This window comes from Mustelus asterias, chromosome 11 (genome assembly GCF_964213995.1).
Source record: "Mustelus asterias chromosome 11, sMusAst1.hap1.1, whole genome shotgun sequence".
NCBI lineage: Eukaryota > Metazoa > Chordata > Chondrichthyes > Carcharhiniformes > Triakidae > Mustelus > Mustelus asterias.
This window is the reverse complement of record NC_135811.1, coordinates 6411192-6425137: the sequence shown is the minus strand read 5'-3', so window position 1 is coordinate 6425137 and position 13946 is coordinate 6411192. Positions and strand designations below refer to the sequence as shown.

General features: G+C 49.0%; 1 protein-coding gene across 3 annotated transcripts in view; it reads left to right on the top strand.

Annotated features, from left to right (window-relative positions):
* The window catches only part of LOC144500345 (zinc finger matrin-type protein 4), a 459246-nt gene extending 447982 nt beyond the window's left edge, over positions 1 to 11264 (top strand). The window contains exons 8-9 of one of the 3 annotated variants that reach the window (XM_078223093.1): positions 319 to 404; positions 6217 to 11264. In XM_078223093.1, the coding sequence (XP_078079219.1) occupies positions 319 to 404; positions 6217 to 6430 (300 nt within the window). In that variant the 3' untranslated portion in view covers positions 6431 to 11264. The remainder of the gene's footprint in view (positions 1 to 318; positions 405 to 6216) is intronic. The other 2 variants (XM_078223096.1, XM_078223094.1) reach the window with 2 other exon arrangements.
* Positions 11265 to 13946: the final 2682 nt, after the last annotated feature.

Genomic DNA, 13946 nt, shown 5'->3' with positions numbered 1-13946 from the left:
GTGTTAAAATGGCAGCAACCGGAAGGTCAGGGTCCTGATTGCGCGCAGACCGAAGGTGCTCAGCAAAGCGATCACCCAATTGTCCGTGTTTGCCTTGGAGATCTATGGCACTTGCGTCTGTAACTTACCTCAATGAGCTGCTCGGATAACCAGCTGTCCCTCGACAGCTCCGTGCCTGCCTATTTCAAGTTCTTTGATCGCATCTTCAGTCTCCTCATTTCCAAGAAGCGATTCCCATTTCTTTGTCCATTCCCATGTGCTGTATTTTCCAACCACCCTGTATCATTTTAGCCACTCTTTTCTTTGTACCTTTTCCAGCTCGACTCCATCCTTGCAGTGGTGTGGAGTCCAAAATGGCACATACTTCTCCAGATGTTGCCTCACCAATACCCAGTTGTACAATGGTAGGTTTACTTTTTATGCTGAACAACTTCCCTCTTTTGGACAGATCAGTTGTCTTTTTTATTCTTTTCTGGGATGTGGACATCATTGGCTAGACCAGCATTCGTTGCCCATCCCTAATTATCCTTGAGAAGGTGGTGGTGAACCTTGAACCCGCTGCAGTCCATGTGGTGTAGGTGCACCCACAGTGCTGTTAGGGAGGGAGTTCCAGGATTTTGACCCAGCGACAGTGAAGGAATGGCCGATATATTTCCAAGTCAGGATGGCTTGGAGGGGAACTTAAAGATGGTATCTGCTGCCCTTGTCCTTCTAGGTGGTAGAGGTCATGGGTTTGTAAGATGCTGCCTAAGGAGCCTTGATGAGTTGCTGCAGTGCATCTGGTAGATGGTACACATGGATGCTTTAACTCACAGTTAGTCTGGGTAACTCAGCCACATCGCAATAGAGGCTCCAACTGCCATAGTCAATTAGCACTGGTAGAGGAGTAGATTGATCTGAGGGTGGGGAAGGTTTTCTGGGGGTGGTGAGAGGTATAAGGAGGGATGAGGATTGTAGGGTTGGAGGAGGTTAGAGCGATAGGGAGGGGGAGGGTTGTAGGGCTGGAGGGGGTTACAGAGATAGAGAGGGGTGAGTGTTGTAGGGCCGGAGGAGGTTACAGAGATAGGGAGGAGTGAAAGCTGTGGGTGGGAATTTTGAACCTGAGGTGTTAAGTCAGCAGGTGAGGATTGTAGGGTGGAGGGGGTTACAGAGATAGAGAGGGGTGAGTGTTGTGGGGCTGGAGGGGGTTACTGAGGTAGGGAGAGGTTAGGGTTGTAGGGCTGGAGGAAGTTACAGAGATAGGGAGGGGTGAGGGTTGTGGGGCTGGAGGGGGTTACAGAGATAGAGAGGGATGAGGGTTGTAGGGCTGGAGGAGGTTACAGAGATAGGGAGGGGTGAGTGCTGTAGGGCTGGAGGGGGTTCCAGAGATAGGGAGGGGTGAGTGTTGTGGGGCTGGAGGGGGTTACTGAGATAGGGAGGAGTTAGGGCTGTAGGGTGGACGGGGTTACAGAGATAGAGAGGGATGAGGGTTGTAGGGCTGGAGGAGGTTACAGAGATAGGGAGGGGTGAGTGTTGTAGGGCCGGAGGAGGTTACAGAGATAGGGAGGGGTGAGTGCTGTAGGGCTGGAGGAGGTTCCAGAGATAGGGAGGGGTGAGTGTTGTAGGGCCGGAGGAGGTTACAGAGATAGAGAGGGGCGAGGGTTGTAGGGCTGGAGGAGGTTACAGAGATAGGGAGGGGGAGGGTTGTGGGGCTGGAGGGGGTTACTGAGATAGGGAGGAGTTAGGGCTGTACGGTGGAGGGGGTTACAGAGATAGAGAGGGATGAGGGTTGTAGGGCTGGAGGAGGTTACAGAGATAGGGAGAGGTTTGGGTTGTAGGGCTGGAGGAGGTTACAGAGATAGGGAGGGGTGAGGGTTGTGGGGCTGGAGGGGGTTACAGAGATAGAGTGGGGCGAGGGTTGTAGGGCTGGAGGAGGTTACAGAGATAGAGAGGGGTGAGTGTTGTAGGGCTGGAGGAGGTTACAGAGATAGGGAGGAGTGAAAGCTGTGGGTGGGAATTTTGAACCTGAGGTGTTAAGTCAGCAGGAGCCACTGTTGGTCTGTGAGCAGAGGGATAAGGGTGAGTATAAATACTGACACACAGGATACAGCAGCAATGTTTCTGATGAGTTGGATGATGGATTTGAGAGTGGCCAAGGGAACATTGTTGAATCTGGGGGTGGCAAAGCCCCCAGATTCTGAGGGTTTGAGTTGCAATGGGTGGAAATGGAGGGAGAGGCTGCCTCAGTTATGGAGGCTGATGTAGGTGTCTCTTACAATGGACAGGATACAGGTGTGGATGCTCAGCTTGGAATGCCAAGCTTGCAAACAACCAGAGTCCACGTGAGACCGAGGGGATAGAGCTCGAAGGGGTGACGGGCAAAGAATCAATGGGAAAATGAGGCAAAATTTTCTTGTGAAATGAGTGAATAGAATCTAGAATTCACCGACTGGGAGTGGTGGTGGGGGGGGGGGGGGGGGGGGGGGCGGGGGGGGGCTGGGGTGGGGGGGGGGGGTGGGTGGGGCTGGGGGTGGTGGTGCGGGTGGTGGGGGGGAGGAGATGGGGCGGTAGAGGCAGTTCAATTTGTAGATTTCAAGAGGGAATGAGGTAAGTATGTGGAAGGCAGAAGAATGTGGGGTTTACTCTTTCAGAGAATCTTCATCGGTTCAGCAGACTGACTGGCCTCTCTCTGTGATTTAACCATTCTATGATTGTATCACACAACATCATGTTAACATCCAACAGGTTTATTTGGAATCACAAGCTATCGGAGCACTGCTCCTTCATCAGGTGACCTCACCGGAGCAGCGCTCTGAAAGCTAGTAGGATTTTGTCACACTCGCTGTAACCCCCGCCATTTGGCCTGAGTTTGCAAAATCCTACTAACTGTCCTGGCTGGAGACAATTCACATCTCTTTAACCTGTGATTATCCCTCTCTCCACTCACACTGTCGGTGCCGGTAAAGACTTGATTACCTGTAAAGACTCACATTCCAACCATTCTTCATATTCCAATCCATAATTATCTTACAGTTGTGTCTCTGTCTATATATGCCGTGTTTGAGAACTAACCTCCACTCATCTGATGAAGGAGCAGCGCTCCGAAAATTCATGATTCCAAATAAACCTGTTGGACTTTAACCTGGTGTTGTGAGACTTCTTACTGTGCCCACCCCAGTCCAACGCCGGCATCTCCACATCATGATCGTATCAGACAGTGTTCCGGGTGGGAGCTGGGTAAGGGCAGCAGCAAGTAATAATTCACCTAACTTGTGATGTGTGGGATCATGCTGTGCACCAAACTGACTGCCACATTTGCCTACGGAATAACTGTGTGATTCGTAAGCAATTCACTCGATGCCTTGGAAACCTAACGAGATGCTATATCAATGCAGATTCTTCATCTCCGAGATCAAATTCCTGTCCTTGTTCAGACTCATTCTCATCAATTGGAAATTTGGGTCAGCGAGATATTTCTGTAAGTTGATCTCATTGTTGCTAAGTTGGAGTTGGTTAATAGATGGGAAAGGTTAGAGACGGGTTATTTGGGAACTGGAGAGGTTCCAGGCAGTGTCATTGCAATGCAAGCATCAGTCAGCTGAATAATGGATGAAGACACACTGTTGGAGGGATCGATTGCTGATATGTCTGGATCATTGCGACGATGGTGTAAAACAACCTTGTGCGCTGGAAAAACACGACTGGCCAGCGAAACTAAAACATCCTCTTCCCTTTTTATGTTTTAGACCCTGGAGGGTCCTCGTGCAAGTTTCACACCGTCTGCTGCGATTTTTCAAATTCTTCCTTCTCAGCTGCCAGAGTTGTTTCCTGAAGGCTGATGAATAAATCCCTCTCGAGCCCACCCTGAGGCACTGGCCACCCATCACCCTTCCCTCTGAGGTGGCACAGTGGTTAGCACTGCTGCTTCACAGCACCAGGGATCCGGGTTCAATTCTAGCCTTGAGTCACTGCCTGTGTGGAATTTGCACGTGTCTGCGTGGGTTTCCTCCGGGTGCCCCGGTTTCCTCCCGCAGTCCAAAGATCTGCATGTTAGGTGGATCATCTACGCTAAATTGCCCGTCACTGTCAGGGGGATTAGCAGGGTAAATACGTGGGGTGATGGAGATAGGGCTTGGGTGGGATTGTTGTTGGTGCAGACTCGATGGGCTGAATGGTCTCCTTCTGCACTGTGGGGATTCTATGATTCTAACGTGGAAACATTGTTGACAGGGAGATTGGGCGGCACGGTAGCACAGTGGTTAGCACTGCTGCTTCACAGCTCCAGGGTCCCGGGTTCGATTCCCGGCTCGGGTCACTGTCTGTGTGGAGTTTGCACATTCTCCTCGTGTTTGCGTGGGTTTCCTCCGGGTGCTCCGGTTTCCTCCCACAGTCCAAAGATGTGCAGGTTAGGTTGATTGGCCAGGTTAAAAATTGCCCCTTAGAGTCCTGAGATGTGTAGGTTAGAGGGATTAGCGGGTAAAATATGTGGGGGTAGGGCCTGGGTGGAATTGTGGTCGGTGCAGACTCGATGGGCCGAATGGCCTCCTTCTGCACTGTAGGGTTTCTATGATGATTTCTATGATCTGTTGGGGAGAGTCCTGCAATAGGCACAGAACCTGACAAGGCTGGGGATGTGGTGGTTTTCCTATTTTAACTGTGGAGAGGCGCATTGCAGCCAAATCCTAATCCTAATGTCCCAGGGCGTCCACACCCATGTACGTTCCAGAAAGGATCACTGGATAGTGATCGACAACAAGAATCCTCACCAGTTCAAAACGACTCAGTTGGGCGGCACGGTGGCACAGTGGTTAGCACTGCTGCCTCACAGCGCCAGGGACCCGGGTTCAATTCCCGGCTTGGGTGACTGTCTGTGTGGAGTTTGCACATTCTCCCCGTGTCTGCGCGGGTTTCCTCTGGGTGCTCCGGTTTCCTCCCACATTCCAAAGGTGTGCGGGTTAGGTGGATTGGTCATGCTAAATTGACCCTTAGTGTCCCAAGATGTGTGGGTTAGCAGGATTAGCGGGGAAAATGTGTTGAGTTACGGGGAGAGGACCTGGACAATATACCCTCTCAGTGTAGACTTGATGGACCAAATGGCCTCCTTCTGCACTGTAGGTATTCTATGAAAACATGGCAACTCACCAAAGTTTCTTCAACAGCATCTCCCAAAGCCGTCCCCTCTACTGCCTAGAAGAACGTGGGCAGCAGACACATGGTTTAAAGTCTATTTATTAGTGTCACAAGTAGGCTTACATTAACACTGCAATGAAGTTGCTGTGAAAATCCTCTAGTCACCTGTTCGGGCACACTGAGGGAGAATTGAGTATGGCCAATGCACCTAACCAGCAAGTCTTTCAGACTGTGGGAGGAAACCGGAGCACCCGGAGGAAACCCACGCAGACACGGGGAGAACATGCAAACTCCACACAGACAGTGACCCAAGCCGGGAATCGAACCCGGGTCCCTGGCGCTCTGAGGCGTTTGCTGTTGTCTCGTCTGCTTGTCAGAGTTTCACAGCTGGTCTGCGTCCTGAGCGCAAGTTGTGTCTCGTCTGCTCTGAGGCAGCAGTGCTAACCACTGTGCCACCGTGCCGCCCGGAAACACCAACATTGCCATTTTCCCTCCAAGCTGCACACCATCCTGATTTGGAGCGGCACTGCCACTCCTGCACTGTCACTGTGTTAAAATCCTGGAGCCCCGTCCCTGGGTTGAAGAAGGTGATCCACCACCACCTTCCCAAGAGCAATTAAAGGGATGGGCAATAAATCCAGACCTTGTCAATGACACTCAGGTCCCACGAATGAATAAAGAAGATGCAGCCCTCACTGCCAAACCCCACACACATCCCATCCTGGCTGAGTGGAGTTGACGGGATCAGATGAATCATTCGACAAGATCTCAAATTTATCTTGCTTGTCTTCCACTATCTGGTAGTCACACGATGTGATGATAATGTTGACAAATCAAAGCAAGCGATCTCTATCTACAATATTGGTTAGGAATGAACCTGGTCTGAATAGTTCAAGTGACACACTGGCCCTGATGTTACCGGCATGCCCGCCCCGAAACCGGAGCGAGCGAGGCTCACAGAACAGCATTCTCCGTTGGTCTCAGGCGCGATCTTACGAGCCTCAGGCAGACATGCTGGTAAAATTCCGGCCACTTCGGTGTTTGCCAACTTCCTTTCTTAAGATCCTCCACCTCCATTAAGATATCTTTTCCTTTTCTGTGTCTCAGCCTCAGGCAACGGCAGTGGATGGCTGCTCTTACTATCAATAGGAGCCCGCTGCGATCATCTTGGACCGGGAACGAAGGAGGATCAAGTCCCATGTCACCAGGACCCTCAAGCCCTGAAGAACCTTCTTCTCAATGCTGGAGATGGAACATCGAGGGGGCTGCGCCCCCAAAGCCGACACTGGGACAAAGGGAGGGCAGGGGAACATCAGGCTGAACGCTGACTCATTGAGAACACAAAGAATCTTTCACTTACTGTGTACAGGTTAAAAGTGTCACAATAAATGCTATTTTCCGGATGGAAAAGCTGTAATAATACATTAACCATTCACCATGAAAATTCAATCATTGATATCGTGTTTCCAATCAAACCTGTAGCAATTGATATCTGGTCCCTTGTACAATAGAACATCCATTATTAACCATTATGTCCCCTTTGGAGAATCATGGAATCATATAGCACAGAAGAAGGCCATTCGGCCCATTGTGCCTGTGCCAGCTCTTCGAAAGAGCTATCCAATTAACCCCAATCTCTTCCCCCGACCCACCTCGCTCGTCCCGTGCATTTTTTCTGATCATTTATTTACCCAATTCCCTTTTGAAAGTTACGCCTGAATTTGCTTCCACCAGCTTTTCAGACAATGAATTCCAGATCAGAACAACTTGTTGCGTAAAAAAAAAATTCCTCGTTCCCCCTCTCCTCCCCTCCAACACCCCCTACCCTACCCCTTTTTGTCCATTACTTTAAATTTGTGTCCTCTGGTTATTGGCCCCCCTCTAGTGGATGTTGTTGGATTGTTGAGTGAACATGCCCGTTCGTACAGCAATTATCTTTTGGAAACAAAAATGACATGGACCGCAAATAGGATGTCAAGTTGTTCTGGCTTCTCACACGAGGAAATTGAGAAGTGGAAATTGGGAGCACAGGTGATAATATTTTAACTGTAATTTCTCTCTGTGAATGTCATTCCCAAATTCTGGAATGCTCCTCACATCAGCAGGAAATTATCACTGGAATAATAAAGCGTCATTATTTTTATTGGAAGATATTTGAGGAATAAAAATCGGTGTAAGCGTTGTCACCACGGTGCCGGCGAATGAATCGGAGCCAGGGTTGGAATTCTGGCAGGACTCAAGCCAAACTGAATCAAACTCAGTAGAAACTCAACTAGCCTACCACAAACTGTTTATCATTGGAACCTACGGTGTAGAAGGAGGCCATTCGGCCCATCGAGTCTACACAGAGCACAATCCCACTCAAGCCCTATCCCTGTAACCCCATGTATTTACCCCAGCTAGTTTCCCCACCCCCCCCCCCCACTCCCAAACACTAAGGGGCAATTTTAGCATGGTCAATTCACCTAACCTACACATCTTTGGACCGAGGGAGGAAACCGGAGCACCCGGAGGAAATCCACGCAGACACAAGGAGAACGTGCAGACTTCGCACAGACAGTGACCCGAGCCGGGAATCGAACCCGGGTCCCTAGCGCTGTGAGGCAGCAGTGCTAACCACTCTGCCACCGTGCCGCACAGAACTCATGACTGAGATGGCAGTAACGTTCTGGATTTCCACCGAGTCGGGATGACTCTGGGGCCCTTTGTGTGGGCATGTCCTGAATCCGGGATTTCCAACTCCATTCCCAGCTGTCTGATTTTCAGGAGTGTCTTTCAAGGATGCAAGTTGATTCCTGTCAAAAGCCTGCTTCCGGCACTCCTGACCTGACCGGTTCCATTGCGGAGATAGGCACGTCCCACCTATGTGTAATTTTCACAATCTTTTTTACAGAATCACAGCCCCTCAGAGGAGTGTTCTGGATGAGGGAACCTTTTAAAAAGTAAGTTCAAAATGTCCACCTCATGCACCCTACAGCAAGTTACACCCCCCACCCCCATGGCTCCACTTATCCACAATGTCAACCTTTGCCCATCCACCCAGTCCCATGGTGCCTTAGACCCCCTATTCCAAGTGGGGACTCCATCCATCCCCCTGGTCCCTCATTCCCCGATGCCAAACTCTGTCCTTTGACCCACCGTCCCCCCATGATCCTTCACACCAAAGCTTTGGCACTTCCATGCCTATTGACCCACTATACATTGTACATATACATTGTATGGAACCTATGAACCCTATAGTGACAGAAGGATGGGTTAAAAAAAAAGATTTAAAATAAATAATTCATTCATAACCTTCTACTATGATAAGAAAAAGTAACTTTCCCAGAGGCAATAAAGGTCTGAATCATCCAGACCCTTAAAAGTATCAATAAGAGAAACCAAAGGTCCTTGAACCCACTTAACCTTGTATAAGTCAACATCGTGAAATTGACTGCAGACATCAGACAGGCTGAGCTGAAAATCAAGCAATGTTTCCTCTTGGGCACAGCTGTTTCCACCAGAGTAAAGGTTGTCTGGACTCTCAGGCAAGCATACATAATGAGGCTTGGTAAGAGCCAGGGTAAGAAGTCTAACAACACCAGGTTAAAGTCCAACAGGTTTATTTGATAGCAAAAGCCACTTTTGCTACCAAATAAATCTGTTGGACTTTAACCTGGTGTTGTTAGACTTCTTACTGTGTTTACCCCAGTCCAACGCCGGCATCTCCACATCATGAGAGCCAAGGTAACCATTACTATTGTCATTGGGGGTAGGAGGCGCCATAGGGAATGGCTGAGGGCATAGATGGGGATTGGAATGTGTAGTATGACAGGGTGTGTGAGGTGGGGTTAGAGGGCCTTCCTGTTTTTAACTGGGATGAAATCAAGGTGGGTATTTTACACAGCCAACCTCCGCACCCAGTAGCTGCGGCTGCCTCCAAACCTTTTCTCAGGTCAGCTGGCCCAACTCCCACCCGCACCTGCCCCCCTGGCCATGCAGGTCTGCCTTTGCAGGCACTTCCTCCTGAGGTGAGTGGGACGGGCCAGGAAGCTTCCTGACTCCCACTACCTGCCTGGGAGATGAAAGTTCAGGCCAACATCTGATAAAAGCAGGATTATCCCTTGAGCCAAGTGTAGTGAGTGGAGAATAATGACCTAATCCAAAATGAATCCCAATCACTGACAACAGTGCAGGCTCTAGATGTGATTAACAAAGGATTATCCAGTTCCTCCATTCTGCCTGGGATTTGTAACATTGCTACATTCAGTCAATCTGTCACTTATTCAATTTCCATCAAAATCCGTGCCGCCATCTTCATTCTTGTCGGTGTCATCACTCAGTGATAGTGTGGATGAGATGTTTCCCAATCCTCAATGAATGCCAATGTCAAGTTGTCAAGCCCGACACAAAGCGTGCATCTTATACCATGAAGCAGGTGACAATGGCTCTAGACTTTAACTCAATGGGAATAGAGTGTCGAAGGTGCAGGTATAATATTTCACTGATGACCTTGACATCATGGTGGTAGCTAAGGAAGATCCCTTTGGGTCAAATAGATACCATGGTGACATACCTGATGATGAGAGATTGAACCTAATGCAGTCTCAGAGAGTCAATCATCCAGTTTATGAGCCAAGGAGTTATGTGAGTCTCCAGGGTATTCTTGATGATGAAACACACAGCCAGATTCATTATTGGGAGCGGAAATGAGAAGAAATGGTATTTGTGTGGAAAGGGAGGGGTGGGGGATTCTTCCCAGCTACCTCTCAATAGCCTTGGTCTAAGAGGTAAGATGGTCGGATCTTGACAAGCAGCTGCTGGAAGGGCAATAGATAAATAATATTGTAGCCCTCGATGCTCGCAAGACCTGTACAAGGAGCAGAAGGAGTTACACTAAAAGGAAACAATACAATGATTATTGATTCCTTCAAATGTTAGCAATAATCCCCTGACTTCCATAGAACCATATAATCCCTACAGTTCCAAAACAGTCCATCGAGTGCATGGTCCACTTTCCGAAAGAGCATCCCACCCAGGCCCTCCCCATAATCCCGCGCATTTACCATGGCCAACCCACTTAACCTGCACATCTTCAGACTGTGGGTGGAAATCGGAGGGAACCCACGCAGACATGGGGAGAACGTGCAAACTCCACACAGTCACCCAAGGCTGGAATAAAACCCTGGCGCTGTGCCACCATGCCACCCTTTGGAACAAGGAACCTTGAATGCCACCAAAGGTCTAGTGGCCCGAACTGGACCTAGTGTTGCACACATTGTAATGTTTCTCCATCAGAGTTCCGCACCTTCAGAGAGGATAAGGAATACAGGTCAGCACACACACACTCACACTCACAAATACTCGGACAGTCTTGGAAACTGTTGCATAGACTCAAAGATAGATGGACAGATACATCTTTACTGGGGTGGGATTTCCAGGCAAGGATGAGATTTCCAGGTGGAGGTGAGTGGAGTTTTAAACAAACCAATACATGGATGGGAATTTTACAGCACGCCAGCCCCAGAATCGGCCGGGCGAGGCTCACAGAACGGCATTCTCCATTGGCCTCGGGCGGGATCTTCTGAGCCTCGGGGCGGGCGCGGCGGTAAAATTCCAGCCATGGTTTTCTTCCAGCAGACTGTCCACCTGGAAGGCAGTCTTATTGACAGGCTTGGCTCCCTGTCAATACAGGAACCACAGCTGCAGAGGCCACAGCAGATATCCCAGCACACCTGCTCTATGGAGTAGAGGTTGTGAGATGGGGAGGATTAATGGGGTCCCAGGGGGTCAGGATGAGTGAGGCAGAAACGGGGGGGGGGATGAGTATTTGTGGAAAGGTCCAATCACAGGAAATGGCTGGCACGGTGGCACTGCGATTAGCACTGCTGCCTCACAGCGCCAGGGACCAGAGTTCGATTCCCGCCTCGGGTCACTGTGTGGAGTTTGCACATTCTCCCCGTGTCATAGAGGTAGAGGTTTACAGCATGGAAACAGGCCCTTCGGCCCAACTTGTCCATGCCACACTTTCTTTTTTAAAATCTCTAAGCTAATCAGTGTCTGTGTGCATTTCCTCCACGTGCTCCAGTTTCCTCCCACAGTCCAAAGATGTGCGGGTTAGGTGGATTGGCCATGATAAGTTGCCCCTTAGTGTTGGGGCATAACAGGGTAAATACATGGGGTCACGGGGTTAGGGCATGGGTGGGTTGTTGTCGGTGCAGTCTCGATGGGCCAAATGGCCTCCTTCTGCACTGTAGGGATTCCATGATTCTTCTCTATTTCAAAAAAGGTCCCGTTCATGGAGCCAGTGATAGTGGGATCTTCAGATCACAGGATGGGAAGAAGCTAGCTTGTTGGGCTGAGAGTAAGTATTGCCCTCTTCCTGCCCCACAAGCAGTGCTGGAAAAGTCTTCAGCCTTTTCCCAAGGAGGTCCTCATCCCCCTTTAGCCGCCGTGTTCCCTGAGGCCAGGGTTAAACCTAGAAAAGAGATCACAATAAGTCACAGAGCCTTATGAAATGGCCAATTCACCCCTCCCCCACCTCCTCACCCTGGGGGTAGGCTGATCACCCACTCCCCTGACCTGCTTCTGTTAAATCCCAAAATAGGCGAGTTGCAACTTTTGAATATTTTCACAGCCTTTCTGACCCCACCCAGACATTTCTGAGGTGTTACAATTCTCCTCATAAGGCACACACACTCGGAGAAAGAATCATAGAATCCTACAGTGCAGAAGGAGGCTATTCGGCCCATCGAGTCTGCACTGACCACAATCCCACCCAGGCCCTATCCCCATAACCCCATGCATTTACCCTAGCTAGTCCCCCTGACAAGAAGGGGCAATTCAGCACGGCCAATCCACCCAACCCGCACATCTTTGAATTGTGGGAGGAAGCCGGGGCATCCGGAGGAAACCCATGCAGACAGGGGAGAACATGCAAGGCAGTGACCCCAAGGCGCAGTTGTTAGCACTGCTGCCTCACAGCTCCAGAGACCCGGGTTCGATTCCTGGCTTGGGTCACTGTCTGTGTGGAGTCTGCACGTTCTTCCCGTCTCTGCGTGGGTTTCCTCCGGGTGCTCCGGTTTCCTCCCACAGTCCGAAAGATGTGCTGGTTAGGGTGCATTGGCCATGCTAAATTCTCCTTCAGTGTTACCCGAACAGGTGCCGGAGTGTGGCGACTAGGGGATTTTCACAGTGACTTCATTGCAGTGTTAATGTAAGCTACTTGTGACACTAATAAATAAATAAATAAATAAATAAAGCCAGGGATCGAGCCCAGGTCCCTGGCACTGTGAGACAGCAGTGCTAAGAAACTCTCAGTGCAGGCTGAGAAAGATGGAAGTTTTTCTCTCCAGATAGTGGGTAGAATCACTCTCCCTAATCTCTAACACAGTGGTTCCCAAAGGGTGCAGCGAGAGAGGATGGCAAGTGTGGCGGGAAGATTCAAGGACAATCAAAGAAACATTTAAACATGGATAGATATTTTTCCAAAAGTGAGAGCAAGAGCATCAAGTGATGGTGAGGACGATGTCCCATGATCAGATTATAAAGTAGTTGTGTTCTATGTTATGAATCAAGCACTGCCAGGAGTTGTTTTTTTTTTGTTTTTGAATGTATTTCTTATCAATAAAAAATTCGGTGTGGCAAATTTATATTCTGAAAGTGCGGCCCAGTGAAAAAAGTTTGGGAACCACTGCTCTAACAGATTCAGAAAAATATTCACAAAATAAAGCATTCCAAGCATTTTGTGTCATTGGGATATTCCAAACGGCCAAACTATGAAACATATTGAAAAAACAACATTTCCCTGAACACTATCATTCTGTCACGTTAAATAATGTCTTTGTGTGGGGGGGGCGGGGCGGGGGGTGGGGGGTAAATTGATCCAAATTCATTTTATAAACGGTCATGATATTTCTTTTCTGAATAATGAATGATGAAAAATATTACTGGAAGCAAAAAAAATCGCATTACTGCTGCATAAAATATCAGAGTGATCTCATGAGAGTGCAGGCTGGAAACAAGCCTTCAATCACATGTACCTATTTCATTTTCCATTACAAAAGTATTTAGATTACTTTCACAATAAAATATGTTCTGCTCTGAAACAAAATCAGAATTATTGATTTTTTTCCTGGTCTTATTTAATCTTCTTAAACATCTCTGTTGCTTTCTGACTTTCTTATCACATAGAACATAGAACAGTACAGCACAGTACAGGCCTTTCAGCCCTCAATGTTGTGCCGAGCTTTGTCCGAAACCAAGCTCAAGCTATCCCACTCCCTATCATTCTGGTGTGCTCCATGTGCCTATCCAATAATCGCTTGAAAGTTCCTAAAGTGACCGACTCCACTATCACTGCAGGCAGTCCATTCCACACCCCAACCACTCTCTGCGTAGAGAACCTACCCCGGACATCCCTCCTATATCTCCCACCATGAACCTTATAGTTATGCCCCCTAGTAACAGCTACATCCACCCGAGGAAATAGTCTCTGAACATCCACTCTATCTATCCCCTTCATCATTTTATAAACCTCTATTAAGTCTCCCCTCAGCCTCCTCCGCTCCAGAGAGAACAGCCCTAGCTCCCTCAACCTTTCCTCATAAGACCTACCCTCCAAACCAGGCAGCATCCTGGTAAATCTCCTCTGCACTCTCTCCAATGTTTCCACATCCTTCTTATAGTGAAGTGACCAGAACTGCACACAATATTCCAAATGTGGTCTCACCAAGGCCCTGTACAGTTGCAGCATAACCCCACGGCTCTTAAACTCAAACCCCCTGTTAATAAACGCTAACACACTATAGGCCTTTTTCACGGCTCTATCCACTTGAGTGGCAACCTTCAGAGATCTG